We start from the raw sequence: 18,132 nt of genomic DNA on the forward strand, positions 1-18,132 counted from the left end.
CGGAAGCGAGCTCAGCGAGCGCTCTCCCCGCCCACCTCGGGACCCCCCAGGTTTCTGTGGCGTGGGGCACCCCGGCGGCGGGGCGGGGGGCGAGGGTAACCCTTACCTGCGGGAGTGGTGGGAGACGGGATCCCCGTGCGGGAGGGGGCAGGGCGGATGGGGGATCTCTCCCCCGCCTCACGCCGCAGCCGGTCTCCCCCGACGAGATGCTCCTTGTTTCGGTCCTCTCGACCAATCGGACGCAGCGGCTGGATTCTACGGAAGCCGGGATGGGCCCTTCGTGGCGGCAGCAGAACTCTCCCCTGCCGACCATAACGCATTGCGCAGGGTGCACCACCACCACCTGGTCCTTCTGCGGCTTTAACGCCTCTGACATGGAAACACCGTTGCAGTTCCAGCCGGGCTTCTGCTCCGAGCAGCAGCAGCAGGGCCAGGACAAGCAGAGTCTTCTCCAGCAGCAGCAGCAGCAGAGCCCATGCCTCCAGTGCAACAACTGCACCTACTATGGGGCCGCTGCGGCAGCAGCGGGGGATAACCTGCCCTCGCTGCTCCGCACTTCTTCGCCCCTCTCGGGCGCCTTCAGGACTCACTCCTCGCCGCTCTCTATCTCCGCCTCCTCCCGGCAGGGCAGCCAGTTGAACGTCAGCGAGCTCACCCCCTCCAGCCATGCCGGCTCGTCCAGGCAGCCCCACCAGTACCCCCAGTACCCCCAGTGCCATAGCCTGCAGCAGCAGCAGGCAGCCAGTCCCAGCAGCAGTGTCAGCAGCGGCAGCACCTACCATCACCACTACCAGCAGCGTCGGGAGAGCCATCCCTTCGCCGAAATAGCCATGAGCAGCTGCAGGTACAACGGCAGCATCATGCGGCCGCTCAGCAACCTGAGCTCATCCCGCAGGAACCTGCACGAGCTTGACTCCGAGTCTCAGCCGCTCCAGCCACCGCTCGCCAGCCCCATAGCCGCTGCCCCGGAGATCGTGGTCTCCAAGCCCGAGCACAACAACTCCAACAACCTGGCGCTCTACAGCTCCGGCGGCACGAACAACGGCGAGGGCAAGTCCAGCAAGAAGAAGAACCAGAACATCGGCTACAAGCTGGGGCACCGCCGGGCGCTCTTCGAGAAGCGCAAGCGCCTCAGCGACTACGCGCTCATCTTCGGCATGTTCGGCATCGTAGTCATGGTGATCGAGACAGAGCTGTCCTGGGGCGCCTACACGAAGGTACCTGCCACGCCGTCGGGCCGCCTTCCTCTCGCTCTCGGCGCCGTCGGCGAAGCCCGACCCACGCCCCCCCGTCCCGTCCCGTCCCGTCCCGTGCCCCTGCCGCGGACTCCGTGTCCGGCCCGGCCCGCGGGCGAGGCCGGCTCGCGGGAAGGCGGCTCCGCAGCCAGCTGCACTCTCCTGTCAGCCGTTCAAATCCGTGCGGTCTAGCCGCCCCGCGCCGCCGTCCTCGCGGAAAGGCGGCTGCCGCCCGGCCCCGACGTCACTTCATTTCTCTTAGAGCCCAGCGCAGCAGGACTGTTCGGCCTTCGCCCGGCCCTGCCGTGAGGCGTCCCTCGCCCTGAGAAGTGCCCTGACCCCCCGGCACCGCCGTGTGGGGCCCACTGGTCCTCCGCCCTGAGACGAGATGCTCCCCCCGCGGTTCCGCAACCGTGAGGCGAGGTGTTCCCCTTCCCCGGCCCCACCGTGAGGCAACCCCTGGCCCCGACACCGTAAGGCGAGGCGACCCTCCCTCCCCTCCCATTCCGGCCTCCGCTGCTCGCAGTGGGGCTGGGGAGCCCGGCGAGGTGGGAATGGTCCCGTGTGTGTGGGTCTCTGACGGACAGTGGTGTCTTTCTGTTGCAGGAGTCTCTGTATTCCCTCGCTCTAAAATGCCTTATTAGCCTCTCCACGATTATCCTGCTTGGGCTCATTATTGTATACCATGCAAGGGAAATTCAGGTAATGTTTCACTTTATTAATTGCTGAGTGTTTACATATCTGTGGTTGCAGAGTCAGTTTTTCTAAAGGCTTTATTGTGGAGGAAATATAGCCTTTCTAAAGGCTATATTTGCACTTCCCGCTGATTCAGAAAACAAAAATAATCACTTAGTGCTTCCTGAAGTTCAGTGAATGTATTTCATCCCTGGAGAGAAATAAGATAGGCTACAGGGACACATTCATGCTAGGAAGCATTGCCTGTTAGGGACTGTTACCTGCGATTATGCTAGTAGGATCACTTAGTTCTGAGGTTATAGCGCACTTTCTCTATGACATACCTTCTGTAGCAGATGTAGGGCAACAGTCTTATTTCCCAGTGACTAGATGTCATACTGTGCATTTTCTCTGGATAGCAGGGCTAATTATTAGGAAAGAGGCATCAGTAACTTCTAGGTATGTAATCTTCACTGTGCTGTTTCAGATACTAGCATACACTAGAAGAATATTTAAAAAGAGGGGGAACCTTATGTTGGATTTTTTTTATTTAATGCCATAGAAATTACAGCCACTAGGAAATGTGACAGAGGAAAGCTGTCAAGACAGGTAGGGCTAAAGGTAGGGGGAATTTAATGATCAAAGCTATAGAGTAAGTCTAAAAATACTGTCACATGTCCTGTCCCAGGTACTTAGTTCTAATTTCAGTTGTCATTTTTTTTGGATCAAGAAATTACAATTTGACATTTCAGTTAAATTGAAACATATAAGAGAGAGAGTTTTCAAAGTTTTGAAGTGAAAAATACCTTATTTGTAGATACATTGGTGGTTTTGCTATGTCTAATTAGAGATACCTTGGGCTACAGGCAGAAATGACAGTTTTCAAGGGCAAAGACATCTTTTTCAGCAGTACCAATTAACAAAAAAGATAAATTAAGAATTGTATAGTACCCTTCTTCTATGCTGTAGTTCTAATATGAAAGGGCACCATAGTCTCCTACTTAGACTACTGTTAGAGAAGTATTGTGTTACTGAAGACTCTTTGCCAAATGGGATCCTGTCCTGCAGTCCTTACATATGAAAACCACTATTTCTGGCTCAGAACCCAGTTTCTTTGCATTAATATCAAAGATGGGCAGCTGTTTAACATTATTGTACTCAATAAACAAGTGTCTGGTGACAGAGTATCACTATAAACTATTGGAATACTGATGAAGAGGTTTCTTTATTTGTGTAAAAAGAAATAAATGTAGCTGCTGCAATGTAGGAGCATTGTTCTCCAGTGTACCTTGCTATAAGTGGTGCTTGAGGCACTAAGAACAAAGCTGAAAAAACCAAGCTCTGTAACTATTTGAATTATTCTATGTATTTTCAAGAAACTTTAAATAGAAAACAATACACAAGATAACCAAATAGTCATAGGTTTCTGTATGCATAAGCTTACAGTAGGTAGTTACTCCAACATTTGCATTTTTTTTTTCAGCTAATTAGATACACATTTTCATTCTTTCAGAGATTTGTTATGGATCAGAAAAATCAATCTTTTAAAAAACTTCAGTTGTATTTCTGATTTTTTTTTAATTGATCATTTTAAAGAACTCCTTCATGTCCTACATGGAAGGAGTTGTGCAATCATGTGACTTAATCAAGGTTAATGTAGTTTTCAACACCGCCTGACAGTATAGAATACAAGCATACCTGTTTGTAAAACAGTAATACTCTATGTTTTTGTCTGAGAGACACTGTAGGCTGCAGTGCTCATGTCAGAGCCTGGAGTAAGCTGCAGCTCCAAGGGGCTCTGTCATTCATCTTGAAAATGAAAGGGAAGTTTTGTTTTCAAGGACACTATTGGAAGGAAAGGCCATTGTACCACCCTTAGCTGTTAGATATCTGATAGATTTTTAATTTAGGCACAGTATGTTTATATACACACACTTGACTTTTTAAAAAATAAGATGAAAAACACACAGAGAAATATTTACATCCATCTATGGTGCTAAATTTATGTTACACTTTAACTCTGAAAACAAGAAGTATCTTTAAAATACTTTAGCTTAGAAATGTACAGAACCTACTCCAAGTGAAAGAAAATACTGCATAAGCCCGATAATGTAACGATTTTAAAATAATCTTTAAAACTGACTGTTTTCTGAAGGGATACTTGCCTTTAATTCAGGCAAATATCCTGCTATGTGCAGTGGAATATTTCTTGAATCAGGTCTGTAGAATCATGCCCATAGATGGTTGATTGTGTCCTGGAGCACCAGCTGTTTGCTGATCTTGTTCAAATTTGATCATTCCTTTCTTATTCTTCTCTGAAAGGTACTTAGACTTTATCAGTAAGTATAGTGTAAATTTGCAGGAATTCATCAAGACAATAAATGTTGTTGTACAGAACAGAATGGCAATGTATTTTGCTTGCAGTGTGGTATGTTTCATAGTCTGATAGGAGCAAACCTACCTGAAAGAAAAGTAGATTTTCCTGCAAAACACAAACTAAAATATGTTGGGAAATAAGATGAAAGTTTAGCAATTAGTAGTGCTTGCAGATTTAATATTTAGAAGCACCTGGTGACATAAAATGTCTGCTAACCAAAATCAGCTGCTGCTTTTTTTTTCAGTAGTCTGTGCCCTTGATTTCTTGGTAGGAAGTCTGAACAGCCATGCTGCAAGCAACTCTATGGTAGTGCCTAACAGTATAGCAGGTGACTGTAGTCTGTCCATTTAAAAGACCTTGCCTATGTGTTCTGTTTTGAAAACAGTCAGCTCGTCAGTTAAATCAAACTGTGAGTTTGCTTGTCCCAGACCTGCTGAACATCCTATTTTAAGGGAGTTGGAAGGGAGATTTAAGACTTATAGGGATTCTTCACAAGAATATTATATGGATGTGAGATAAATGGGCTTTTTTATTTCCTTTTTTGTTTTCTTCTTTTTTCTTTTTTAGTTTATAAGCAGTAGAGGAACAGGAGCACCTTCAGTATATAAGGGGGTGGGGGGGGTGGGGGGGGTGGGGGTGTCCTCCGCCTCCTTTTCAGCACCGCAGACAGCTCCGCACGTTGCACATTATCCGGGGCGCTCTTGGCTGGGCTGGGCCTGGCTCAGAGCAACCTGTGCTGCGGGGAGGGCGGCTGCCAGCCTCCCCAGCTTCCCTCCCGCAGCATAGCCAGGTGAGTTCTGCTGCTGCCTGACGGCACATGCATAATTTTGGACATATTTTTAGCCTTGCATTCTAAACCTATTAGCAAAACAGATTCATTTTTACATTCTATGAAACAGCTCTGCATTTGACAGACCAAAGTCTCCAGAATGGCATAGCTGCAGTATTTAGACAAAAATAACTGTTTGGCTGCTGTGCAGTTTTGTGAAATATTGGAAATGTTAAAATGCTTTCTTCAAATAGGTTTTCAGTGATTGCAGCGTATTAGTTATTCTGTATTATTAGCTATTAGTGTTATTATTAGTATAATAATAAGTACAATTAGTGTTATTATTAGTTATTCTGTATTATTAGTTATTCGTGTTATTATGTATTATTATTATTAGTTAGTGTGTTAGTTATCCTGTTATTCAGGTGCTATTATATTTATTAAATGTGACTTAATGTTAAGACTATAATAACAAACAAATGAAACCAGGTAGTTTTAAATGATAATTCTTAGCCTACATTATCATTTCCAGAAAAGAGGATAAAACCACAAACAATGCTTCCTTCACCTCCCTCCCTCCCTCTCCCAGGAAAAAAGCCAGGTGAACAACAGTAATGATGTTGGAACCAAGTATGGTGACAACCCCAAATCTGTGTATTCTCCTTTTGGTTCATTGTTGTCATGCTTGTAATGTTGTTAAAAACATCACACTTGGGAGATTATGAAATATTTATTACTCACTCTCTAAGCTTGTGTGGTTGTTGATTCAGTTTGGAAGACTGGTAGGAAAAATGTAACTCATTGTTATCCCAGCCTAGAACAGGTATTTCTCTGACTACTGTTCCAGCTGAGAAATACACTTTCGAAGAGGTGGAGGAGGGAAGAGCTAAGAAGATAGTATCATCCAATTATCATAATAATTTACAATGTATAAATTGCCCACTTCATGCATAAACAGGTTGTTACTTCATGATATTTTACATAATTAAAATAGCAGCATACAACATGATTAAAATTGTTGTTTCTAGACAACTTATTGTCCCATTCCACATTTCCCTAATGCAATTTGCTGTTAGATTAATAATTGGGTGGAAGTTAAGAAACTTTTTGATAACAGTTCACATGGTAAAGCTGCATTTTTTTTCTACTTTTACTGAGAAAGTAGACCTCTCTGTCTCTCTCTTGTGCTGCTGGAGATAGAAATGCTTTTTAAATGTACAGTTCCTGAAGTTTTACTGGCACTTCCTTATATTACTCAAAACAAAGGATTAAAACCAAAATTCTCTAAGGTTGCTAATAAGATGTCTTTAATTCCCTTTCTTGGGTATTCTGTCACAGCCTGGTATTTCCTGAAAGATGGCTGTCACAGGGTAGGAGGACTATGTCCACTGGGATACTTTTGCTTTGGTGCTGGACTACTTAGGGTATCCCTTCTGTAAATAAATGTTGCCCTTCTATTGCCTTTCTTGAATAATGGTAACCTGCGTTCTTCTGGACTGAATCTGAACCTCTTCTCCCTCTTCCCTTGATACAGATGCTCTCGCTCATACAGAAAAATGAAAATTGTTGTTATTTGGCAGAAATTAATAGAAATCTTCATTTTTTTGTATGTGAATTGAGATTTCTAAACACACATAAATTGGACTGTCAGTTCATGCTCAAGTAGAACTCCTATGGAAAGTCATGCAAACTTCAAAGTTAAGGTTAAGCCATTGTTGTCACAGCAGAGTTCATTTTTAGAATTCAGTCCATCACTTTCCAGGTCTCCAGGGAGAAAGCACCCTCAGTCCCTAGATTGTTCTGAAGTGGTGGGAAAATCATGTGATACTGATGGATTTGGAATGAAACATTTTCAGTCTTCATTAACATTATGGAAAATTATCACACGTGTGAGCCCAAATATCTTGCTGAAGACTCAAGAGTCTTTTCTCCTTTTCCCTGTCTCCTGAAAACTTGAAGAAATGGAACAGGCAGTACTAGGAAACATAAGTGGATGTTAATAAATACATTTCTTGACTTATTTATTGTGCAAATAAATTCCATAATGCATGATTCTAATAAACACTGCTTATGGGGCTTTAATTATCTTACTGGAAAGTTCTTCAGAAAAAATCCTGCATTCCCTAAGAAATATGAAGTTAAACTCCCTTACAGTTTCCCATCACAAGCACTAATGGGTATTCTGCAGGCAAACTTGTTTATATCTATGTAATCCTTTTGCCTTCCCTGTGGTGGTACATGTTTATCTCCTTGTCTTTCTTCTTCTGTTGACTCCATGCCAAAAGAAACAAAAGTCTAGCTTGCCTTTGCTTAAGTACGCTGAATCATCAGCTAAGACTGCTGCTGCAAAAACAAATGAAGATTAAGAGCACAGAAAGCAAGTCTGTTGAATAACAGGTGAAAATCAATAAATAAACTTTGAGTGATAATTTTATTCTGATCTAAAACCTGTTGAAAATTACTGAAATTTTTCTGTTTATTTTAATAGGCAATCAGGTGACAGTTCAGGTGACAACAAATCTCATCATGTGCCAGTTTTGGTCCAGGATACAGTAGCTTCATGTACAGGCTTGAAAATTACCTTGTGCCAGTGAAGCTTAATACACATTTCATACAACAGAAAAGCATGCTGATTATAAGAAATCTAGAGACATCATATCTGTTAAATTATCACTTTAGGAGTATTTATTTGATAAATATTTAGGTTTAGTTCCATTCAGTACATTTTTGAATAGATTATATCTGCAGAGCATGTTGACCCAGGAAAAGTTACAGGTGCCCACTGTCTCTGAAAAGCAGCACTGTAATGCATAAGACACAGAAGGCAGGATAGAAAATTCTTTAACATTGGTCAAGCATCTAATGAACAGTGACTGAAAGGATCTGAGGCCTTTTGCATGGAAATTAAATGTAGAAGATGCTTCTTTCCAGCAGCCTCCCTTAGGACATAGGGAGGAGGTTGTATCTAATGGTCAGGCCACTGAATGGTTGGCCTGACAATACCTAGCATTGTCCATTCAAATGCACCCTTGTTCTGAGCATTTTTTAGTGAGGCTGTTAGAAGTTTATCAGGACATCAGGTTTATCTTTCCTTAAAAATACATTCTTAAGTCTAGAGTCACAGGTGTTACTCCTTTGGCAGAATGAATAAATTAGCTCATTTTATCTAGCTTCAGATTCAGTATTTCTTCCTTTAACTTCTGTTTCCCCTATTCCCTTGCAAAAATATTGCCAATTTCTTCAGTGAATATATCGTTTTTTAATTGGTTCTAGTTTTCCCGGTAGTAATGAAGCTGATCTTCCCTGAAGAGAATAAGGCTTCTCTCATATTGGGAACAGTGGCTGATGGCAGCCGTGTTGGGAGATGGCAGTTCTTCATGCAGTGATCTGTAAAACAAATTAATTTTTGTGATGAATGAAGAAAACCAAATCCTAAATCAATAATTGTAAAAGGATCATTTAAAATTAACAACATAAAAATACTGAAATGTAGATAGTTCACCTCAGTGAATTTTGCTTCCACAAGAATATTGTAGAATTAGAGTTACTTTATTTCTGAGATACTTGAAATGGGGAAAAATATGACAGAGAGCACTAGGTTTCTTACAAGATGCATTCTAAAATTAGTTCTGTATAAAAGTACTGATATTTTGTGGGAAGATGTGCTATGTTCTTCATACACAGTCTTGGAATTGCTGCTTCAGTGCAAAACTAAATTCATCCCTAACTCTGGAATCTGACTAATGTTTCTATCCCAGTACTGCTAAGATTAGCGCACTAGTTATAGCAGACCACCTACAAGACCAGAAAAGGTTTTTAGAGAGATGTTTTTGTTTTGGAAATATTTTATTCGTATACTAATTTTTTCAATGTGGTCATTTGTTGTTTGTATTTGTGAAGGTGCAAAGGGAACCTAAGCAATCCATTCAATATTTCTTTGCCACTTTCCCTTTCAGGTGTAATAAAGCTGGCATAGCTAACGTCCAGCTACACTCTCAGCAGTGAGAGTGAGCCAGAACAGGCCAGTAGAAGTAGGGGGTAGTGTGGAGCGTCAGCAGATGGAAGTCAGGTTCTAAACAAGTTGTATTTAAGTTAGCTTAGCTGGTGGAATGTTTTGTGAAGATTTGCTACAGGCAAATAACCTGCTCTGTCCTTAGATTCCTGGGAACAACAGTATGGTTTTAAAACTATGTATGTTTTTCATTCCGTCTCTATCAATTGTATGGAGCAGCTACTCTGGATTGCTCTGGGTCACCCAGTCTATTTACTAGCAAACATATCTGTTATGTAATAACATGCATTTCCTTTTCTTTTTTAGTCTTTACTTTTTAAATAACAGAACAATACATAGTATGAAACAATAAAAATACTTCTTTAGTGCACTGGTCCCATTTTCCCGTTTTGCGTGTTTGTGCAAAGGAAAGGAACAGGACTCCTACCTAAACCGTTCTTGCTGTATTAATCTTCCTCCACTTATGCTATATTCAGAGCTTTACTAAGTCATGTTCCTTCTGCATCTGCTTGGAGAACATTTTTGACTGTCAACCCCGGTCACAGGAGCTTTTGGGAACTGTTGGTGCTGGATGGAAGTTTTCTAAATGTTGTAACTTAAGGAGCTTATTCTCATTGTGTTTTACCTTGCTGGAGGGAGTGGGGTCTGAATATATTATATAATAGAATAAGTGTTAAATGAAGAATATTGTTTAAATGAAGAAATACCTTTAGTGGACACTGACTTTGAAAGAACTCCTTATTCAGTAACTTTAATTCAGTCACTTACTGATGGGTCTACTGAGTATCTCAAATGAATATGGTAACCCCGAGTGGTGGGCTTCTATTTCTGGTCCTCTGATTTGGTTCAAAGGCTCATAAAAATTCATATAAGTAAATATCTCACCATTGTTTAAAAATCTGAGGAAGCTCAAGTGTGATTGTTCCATCAAGAGTCCAAACTAAATTAAAGTAGGAGACTGCCTCATGAAATATCTTTTTAATAATGCTTTTCTCGGGAGTTTCTTCTTCTCTGTAGCACTGGGGAAGAAATCTGGATATCTAGGAACATCCTTTTTTTTCCCTTGGAGTCCTTGGATTTCACTTCTTGACACTATCACCTGCATAGAAGGTTATTGGGAAGAAAGAATGGCAGTTTTAGGAGCATCTCACCCTCTTTGGGTCCCTGAAGCACATACATACAGGGAGAACTACATGAAAAGAAATTCCATATGTCCCAGCAATTGCTGAGTGTTGTAATGGTTCCTTGGCACCACAGGCTGTCAGGGATTAAGCCATTTCACAGTTGTTTGAGACAAATGATAGAGCTGAAAGTCTGGCCTGTAGCATTTAAAAATATTGAGCAATGCCTCAGAATATCTTTGGAGAGAGAAAGCAAAAAAGAATACTGTCAGTATCTGATTTAGAACAGAAGGAAAATATGGGGAGGCAGAATTTAACCTTATGTTAGTTTATGTGATCGTGTCCTTTCTTTGTTATCTCATAGAGTATTTGGGCTAGTGTTTTTATAATGATCCGAGGGACAGAGGTTAAAAAAGACATGGACAAACCTGATAAGTGTGTTGAGTAACACATATACGTTTATTGAAATGGTTGTGGCTATGTTCCTCCCTGCGTGCGCCCTGTCATAGTAACTATGATGTATATTATTCAGGTGTATTTTAATGTGCAGGTTTTGATGCTGCACATTGGAAAATATGGTACACAAAGACCATAAGTAGTCTGAGCCTCAGTTACGCATCTCTTCCTGAGATGGTCAGATTTAATGCTGTCTTTGAGGGAAGCATTTCGAGCCTACTTAGCCACCAGCACGCATTAACATGAAATTTTCTTTACATGCACTGACATACACAGTGTGTATAGTACGATATCAATAACCATGAAAAACTCATTTTGCATAGAGATACCAAATTTAAATAAATATACTATGCAAAAAATCATTTTTATGATGAAACTAAGTACCAGACTTCTACAATCATTCTTTTAAATTGGCATTTTTATAATTAGGGGTGTGTGTGTATGTGCATATACATGTATGAATGATAGTCTAACTTCCCCATTTGAACAAACTAAGAATGTTTCATTTGTGTAGATAGCTATATCCACAAGATCTTGTGGATCAATTTCTAATGACCTACTAGAAAATTTGGTCTTAACTCTGGATGTGGGAAACATTCTGGAAAATATAAGATAACAAGGCTTTCATGTAGTTTTGTGAAAAACATTATTCTTTGCCTTCTGTGCTTTGCATGCAGAAGGTGTTCGATGCCTCATGGCTTTATATAAGACTTAAACTTACTAACTTCTCTGCTCTGTGGCACTGTATTCAGGATGTAGAGTCCTCAGGAATTCCTACAGGCTCTCCAAGATCGAGGACAGGCCTTTGGATAATTTATAGACCACTTGATTATATGCCTTCTGATGATGGAAGAAGGTGTTTTTCATCCCCTAGTTAGGGAAAGGCTTGAGATGTCTATCTCCAACCACCATATGATTTTCAATCATTTGTACTTAATAGCTTCTTCCTCTCTGAGGACTATAATGCTGTTTTTAGTTGCCTAAGTGATATTTTGGGGACTAGAAGCTATAGAAAAATGTTTGGTCAAAAACTTGGTAGAACAGCAGCCACAGAGGCTATATTTTACTAGTCTGTGTCATAGTTCCATCAGTTCTTTTATAAGGGTAAAGCGACTCCAGTATTTAACCATTTAAAATTTGGATTTTTAAATTAAACAATTTCCACAATGCCTTTGTGAGTACAGTTGAATCTCCTTCTGCAAGGAATGCCTCAAGGAGTACAGCTGATGCTACTTTATCATTGTTTATCGCTTCCTTTTTATTCCTTACAGCAGAGCAGTGATACTGTTTTCACATTTGTTCTTCTACTGGGATTGTAAAGAAACTGGCCAATTTCCTTGTACTTTGCATTCACCAACATCCTCAGATAGCCTGCTAGGAATTTGTTTTCATATGCTAATGATTTACAAAATTAATTTCTCTACTTTTCTTTTAAGTAGCTTCAGGGAGTCTCTGATCTAAGTTGTCATTGTGTGCAATCTGTCTACTCTGAATTTGTTTCTCTTTTTCTAATCTGGTGTTATATGAATTTAGCACAAATTGTTATGTAAATATACAAACACCCATTAATATCTATGATGTGCTATCTGTTTTTATATTTATACTGTGTGGTGTTAGAAACATCAAGTTTCAAGATTCATGTCTTATTTTTCCATACCACATCTTGGAAATGCATTATATAATTTCAGATGAAAATAACTTTTTAAAATTTGTCTTATAGCGTGCAGGCTTAGTAAAGGTAGATGGTAGTTCTGTATTTGAAGAAGCTTTACAGAACATTGATGAAGAACTTAGATTTCAATGTTAGACTAATAATTAATAAGAAATTTGAAAGCTATGAGCAGGCATAACATCTTTGACCTTGACTGGAGTTTGGCCTTCTGCATAGGCTGCAGGACTCAATTTTATAGGAAGAGCTTGTTCTCTTTTTATTACTAGCATCATTCCCCATTCGAATGGGGAGTAGTATCATAAAATGAATGCATGGTTATTATAACAGAATTGACTGAAAGCAGCTGAGAGGGGAGATATATATATATATATATATAAAAAAATTAAAAAATATACACACACACACACCCCTTTAAATTGTGCTGTTCAGCTGTTCTTTCTCTCCTTCATTCATTTTCCCTCCTTGCTTTCCAAATAGTAAATGTACACAACCAAGCAAGCAGGAACACGCAAATACCACTGCATTTTCCAAATTAAAAATTAACAATTGCATTTAGTAGGTTTTGCAAGCATATAAAATGTACATGAAATCCTGTACTAATTTCTATCTATTTTCAGTACATCCCAATTGACTTTTTATCCACAGCCTATTTTGTTCCAGAATATTTGATATTCCTGTATTTCATGGACTGAATTTAGAGACACGGATTTGTATGGAAATTTACCTCATAAATATGATTTTGAAATGTTACTATTTTTAAAAATAGGAATATTTGTACTGGATCTGTGGTCTTCTGTGGCTTCTGGTGCTTTCTACCTTCTGTGTTTTCACCTCCTAAATCTCATTATGTGACAGCTGAAGACATTATCACTTTCAAATATTATTTTTCTTAGAAGCAATGGGCTTAGCCAAAGTCAAGGGAAGTTGATAAGGATTTTCTGTGCCTGCAAACATAACCCATTCCACTTAGCACTACTGAGAAACTTCTTTCTTTGTAGCATATTAGGATTTCTTCTGCTGACAACTGAATATGTTCTTAAGTATATGTTTCATAATGATATCCTAAAGTTTTTTAAAAAGTGATTAAATATCATTTTCTTTTATGAAAATTGTAAGATCAAATTTTGATGTCTAAGTTTAACTCAACATTCTTCTATTCTCATCTTTTGAATCGAATCAATACTTAAGGTATCATTTTTCTTGAATTGCCTTTCTGCATATAGTATTCATATTGAAATCTGTGAAGACGGTAGGTAAAAAGGGAGGACAAAAGACCATTGCTTTTCCAGCATATTCTGCAACTTTAAAAGAAATTTTAAAAAACTGCTGATTTACATGTTATTTGATATGTATCTGAGAACTGAAATGGTCAGCTATGTCATTTGTTTATTCTTTTCTTCAGAAAACCACACAACATTTGAGGGATTTGATATTATCTATCTCATATTCAGTTAAACTGGTTACTATTCATCTGTATTCTGGGTGCTCTAAATACCTGGACCTCTTTATAGCTGTTTTATCATTTGTGTGATCTGACTGACAGCATTTAGAGGCTAATCACAAGAATCAAATGCACTTGAGCCTCATTGCATTTTGAAAGTTTGGCCCTTTATATCAAATAGTACATTTGCTAAGTGCAAACCAACTGTCTTTTGGTAATAAATAAATAGATAGATTTGCCTTCCTACCAGTATGAATTTCATTTTTATATCTAGCATACAAAATCTTCAGAAAGACCACAGGTAAAAGAAAGTGTATGTGCTCATGTTGCATACATTGAATTCACTGAGTGTGTTTCTTTAGCTTAATTCAACACTATGTTTCTTTGGCTTTAATAGTATTGCAGTGGAGGTAAGAACTATACCTAAAATAAAGAGAAGGAACATGAAGGAGCAAAAAACAGGTCCAAAAATAAAAGAATTTGGGTTGGGTTTTTTTTTGTTTTGTTTGTTTCTCACTGTGGTTAACTTCTTTCTTTCTTTTAGTGTCACTCCAACTACAATAAAGTTAATTTATTGTTATCGCTTTCTTAAACAAAGAACTGGAGCAATTTTCTGGAAGACAAACTGAATGTGTTGGGAGGAAGACGTAGAATGTGTTTTTGGATCTCTAAAGGACATATACAGAGAGTTCAGGCTTGCATTTCTAAACTTTTGAAGGATGGAAAGGGGGAAAAAGCAATGCAGATGAGGAATTGCTTGTTTGGCCCTGTATATGGTGTGTAGCATGCTGGAAATAGTTTTCTTACGTTCAGAAGGACATTCTTTGTGTATTTCACCTTCTCACCCCTTAAATTACTTCTAGGTTTTTGAATAATCTAATTTTAAAAATCCTACAAAAGTTTTTTATTTCCAATTACATATTTACTGAACAGCCTTGTCTAGATTCAGACTAGAAGTGGTGTGAAGGTCTTCTCCTGTTGCTGAGATTGCATGTTCTTTGTCCTTATGGATTATTTTCCTTTTTTGAAAAGTTACCTTGCATATCCCTACTCTCTACTAGTGACAAATATTGTTCAATTAAGTATTTAGTTAGTAAATCTTCAGGAACAACATTTACTAAACAGTGTGAAGTGTTTTATTACTTTTGTTCCTGGGTGGTAAACTGAAGGCTTTGATTCTGCAAGGACCTACATACATGTGCATTTAATTTTCAGCTACTAATAGACCTCACCTGGCTGCCTAGGCTACTCTGGTGTTTGCAGGCCTCTGCTTTTCATTTTTGGTTTTTTGAAGGTGTGACTACAGTTCATTTAGACATGGTCAACCTAGCTTTAAAACAGCTAGTTCAGGTATTGCTAGTAGTTGAGGTACAGTTGAACTGATTTTTCACTATGAGTTATCTTTTAGTGTCTTTATGTAGTTTCTTGGATGGTTTTGCAGCCTGCGTTGGTCTATATTGGTACCTGAAGTTTGAAGAAAGCTTGAATAGTTCTACTGAAGCTATAATCTCTCCTGTCTGAAGCATTGATGTGCTCTAAAGAAGTCTTAACGTTGTACTGCAGAAAGTATTTTCAATTTGTAATTTAGATTTCCATCCTGAAAAACCTTTCTTAAATGCTTCTTGAGTCTATGAACTTTGAATAAGCAATTGATTTTGAAGGGATGAGGTTTAAATTGGCACAGAGTTTTGTTTTATCAAAAATGACAATTAAACAAAAATATGAAAAAATCTTAGTAAATAATATGTGGAAATTCAGTTTCATATACAGTTTTAAAAATAGTGCACAAAACCATTCTTTTTGGCTTAACCAAAATCACGTTCACTTAGTAGTGACTTAGTAATGTCATTTGCTGAAATGGCATATTTATCTTGGTTTTAGTGGTCATTAGCAGCTCTGAAAATGATGGTATTTTAAAATGGAATAATAACAACATTTGTTAATGGCATACTAAAGTTAACCTTATATTTTATCATTTCAGTTATTCATGGTGGACAATGGAGCAGATGACTGGAGAATAGCCATGACTTATGAGCGTATTTTCTTTATCTGCTTGGAAATACTTGTATGTGCTATACATCCCATACCTGGGAACTATACATTCACATGGACGGCCCGGCTCGCCTTTTCTTACGCTCCATCCACAACAACAGCTGATGTGGATATTATTTTATCTATACCAATGTTCTTAAGGCTGTATCTTATTGCCAGAGTTATGCTTTTGCATAGCAAACTTTTCACTGATGCATCATCTAGAAGCATTGGAGCGTTAAATAAGATAAACTTCAATACCCGTTTTGTTATGAAGACTTTAATGACAATATGTCCAGGAACTGTACTGTTGGTTTTTAGTATCTCATTATGGATAATTGCTGCGTGGACTGTCCGAGCTTGTGAAAGGTAAGGTTGTTCTGTTTGGTTGGTTGGTTCTGCCTGTCTGTCTTGTTTTGCTGCTTTGGTTTTGTATTTGAAGGACCTAAACATTTAATGGAATGGAGCTTCCTGGTCTTTGATATGTTGAGTGCGGGTTGGATTTCACTCTGTCACAGACTGTCAGAAATGCTTTGCCTTTTAATCTGAAGGACTTACGTAGAGAAGTTTGTGCCACAACGTTTATTGTAGTATTGCCAGTCGATTTCAATGTTTTCATTTAACTTTGCTAAAACACAGTGGGATACCATAAAATGTCTTTTAACAACAGTTACTGTTGTTGATATTCTGTGTTGATAACAGCTTTCATTTATTGTGTATGCGAGTTAAATTTATTGAGAGTAATGTAGATAAAATAGCCATGGAAAATTCCATTGAAAAAATGTATTTTTTTCAATTAGACTTTTATTGTCCTGTTTCTTAAAAAAAAAAAAAAAGAAAGAAAGTGAAAAAATGTTATTGGGGAGTTGGCAAGATCAAGAAAGGGTGATGTACTGGTTTTGACTGGGGCAGAGTTAATTTTCTTCACAGTAGCTCGTATGGTGCTATGTTTTGGATTTGTGACCAAAATAGTGTTGATAGCACACCCATGTTTAGCTATTGCTGAACAGTGCTTACACAGCATCAAGACCTTTTCTATTTCTCACTCTTCCCACCCCCAGTGAGGGGTGCACAAGGGATTGGGAGGGGACACAGCCGGGACAGCTGACCCCAACTGACCAAAGGGATATTCCATACCATATGACGTCATGCGCAGCATATAAAGCTGGGGGAAGAAGAAGGAAGGAGGGGACGTTCGGAGTTATGGCTTTTTGTCTTCCCAAGTAACCGTTACACGTGATGAAGCCCTGCTTTCCTGGAAAAGTAAGATGGGAAGTAGTGAATGAATTCCTTATTTTGCTTTGCTTGTGCATACAGCTTTTGCTTTCCCTATTAAACTGTCTTTATCTTAACCCATGCATTTTATCACTTTTACCCTTCCGATTCTCTTCCCCATCCCACTGGAGGGGGACTGAGCGAGCAGCTGTGTGGGGCTTAGCTGCCTACCGGGGTTAACCCACAACAGAGGAACGGGGGAGGGAGGGAGACAGAAAAACAGAGGGGGGAAGAGATAATTAGGGGGTGAGAAAGAGATGGAGAGAGATCGAAAAAGAGAGAAAGCAAGACAGAGAGCAACAGAGACAAAGAAGGAGAAAGGAAAAGTTAGAAAGAGACAGAGAAAGAAAGAGAAGGGGGAAGAAAGATAAAAAAGAGGGAGAGGTAGAGAGAGCGGAAGAGAGAGAGAAAAAGAGGAACAGAAAAGAGAGCTACTAAAAGAAAGATAAATAGTTCTGAGGGATGGAGAAAGAGAGAGTTAAAGAGAGAGAAGGAAAGGGAGGGAGAGTAAGATAGGAAGAGAGAAAGAGAAAGGGAGGGAGAAATAGTGAGAAAGAGAGGGGGGGAAAGAGGGGGAGCAGACAGACAAACCAAGAGAGACAGCAAAAGCGAGAGTGTGAGAGTGAGAGAGAAAGAAAGCATGAGAAAGCACACAAGAGACCAAGCGAGCTGAAGAGAGAGAAAGTGGGAGAGAGATAAATACTGAGCAAGCAAGAGAGAGAAAGCGAGGGGCAAAAGCAAGAGACCGAGCGAGAGAGAGAAAGCAAGAGAGGAAAAGAGAGAATGCGATGGAGCAAAAGCAAGAAACCATGTGTGTGAGTCAGCACAGGCAGGGCACAGGTGTCCATTTGGGCTTGTGGGGTGTAGGGCAGGGTGATTTGCAGAGGCACATAATAAACACATGTAGAAAAGGAATAAACATATCCCTACAATAATGCTTTGAATCAGGTGTCCCACCTATCCTGTCAGGGAATTAAACCACTCAGCTAGCCAGGCACCACCAGTAGATTGTTTCATTTGATGCATTAAGTCCTGGAGATGTTGAATGTCGCTGGCTGATTCATCAGT

The 18,132-nt window shown here is 39.7% G+C and overlaps 1 protein-coding gene across 1 annotated transcript in view; it reads left to right on the forward strand.

The window, feature by feature from the left end:
- Window positions 1-206: 206 nt before the first annotated feature.
- LOC142403053 (small conductance calcium-activated potassium channel protein 2-like) overlaps window positions 207-18,132 on the forward strand; it is a 30,928-nt gene continuing 13,002 nt past the window's right edge. Inside the window, exons 1-3 of the mRNA XM_075489191.1 lie at window positions 207-1,217; window positions 1,842-1,937; window positions 15,740-16,158. Coding sequence (XP_075345306.1) covers window positions 207-1,217; window positions 1,842-1,937; window positions 15,740-16,158 — 1,526 coding nt within the window. The remainder of the gene's footprint in view (window positions 1,218-1,841; window positions 1,938-15,739; window positions 16,159-18,132) is intronic.

This window comes from Mycteria americana (genome assembly GCF_035582795.1).
Source record: "Mycteria americana isolate JAX WOST 10 ecotype Jacksonville Zoo and Gardens chromosome W unlocalized genomic scaffold, USCA_MyAme_1.0 Scaffold_32, whole genome shotgun sequence".
In the NCBI taxonomy this organism is placed as follows: domain Eukaryota; kingdom Metazoa; phylum Chordata; class Aves; order Ciconiiformes; family Ciconiidae; genus Mycteria; species Mycteria americana.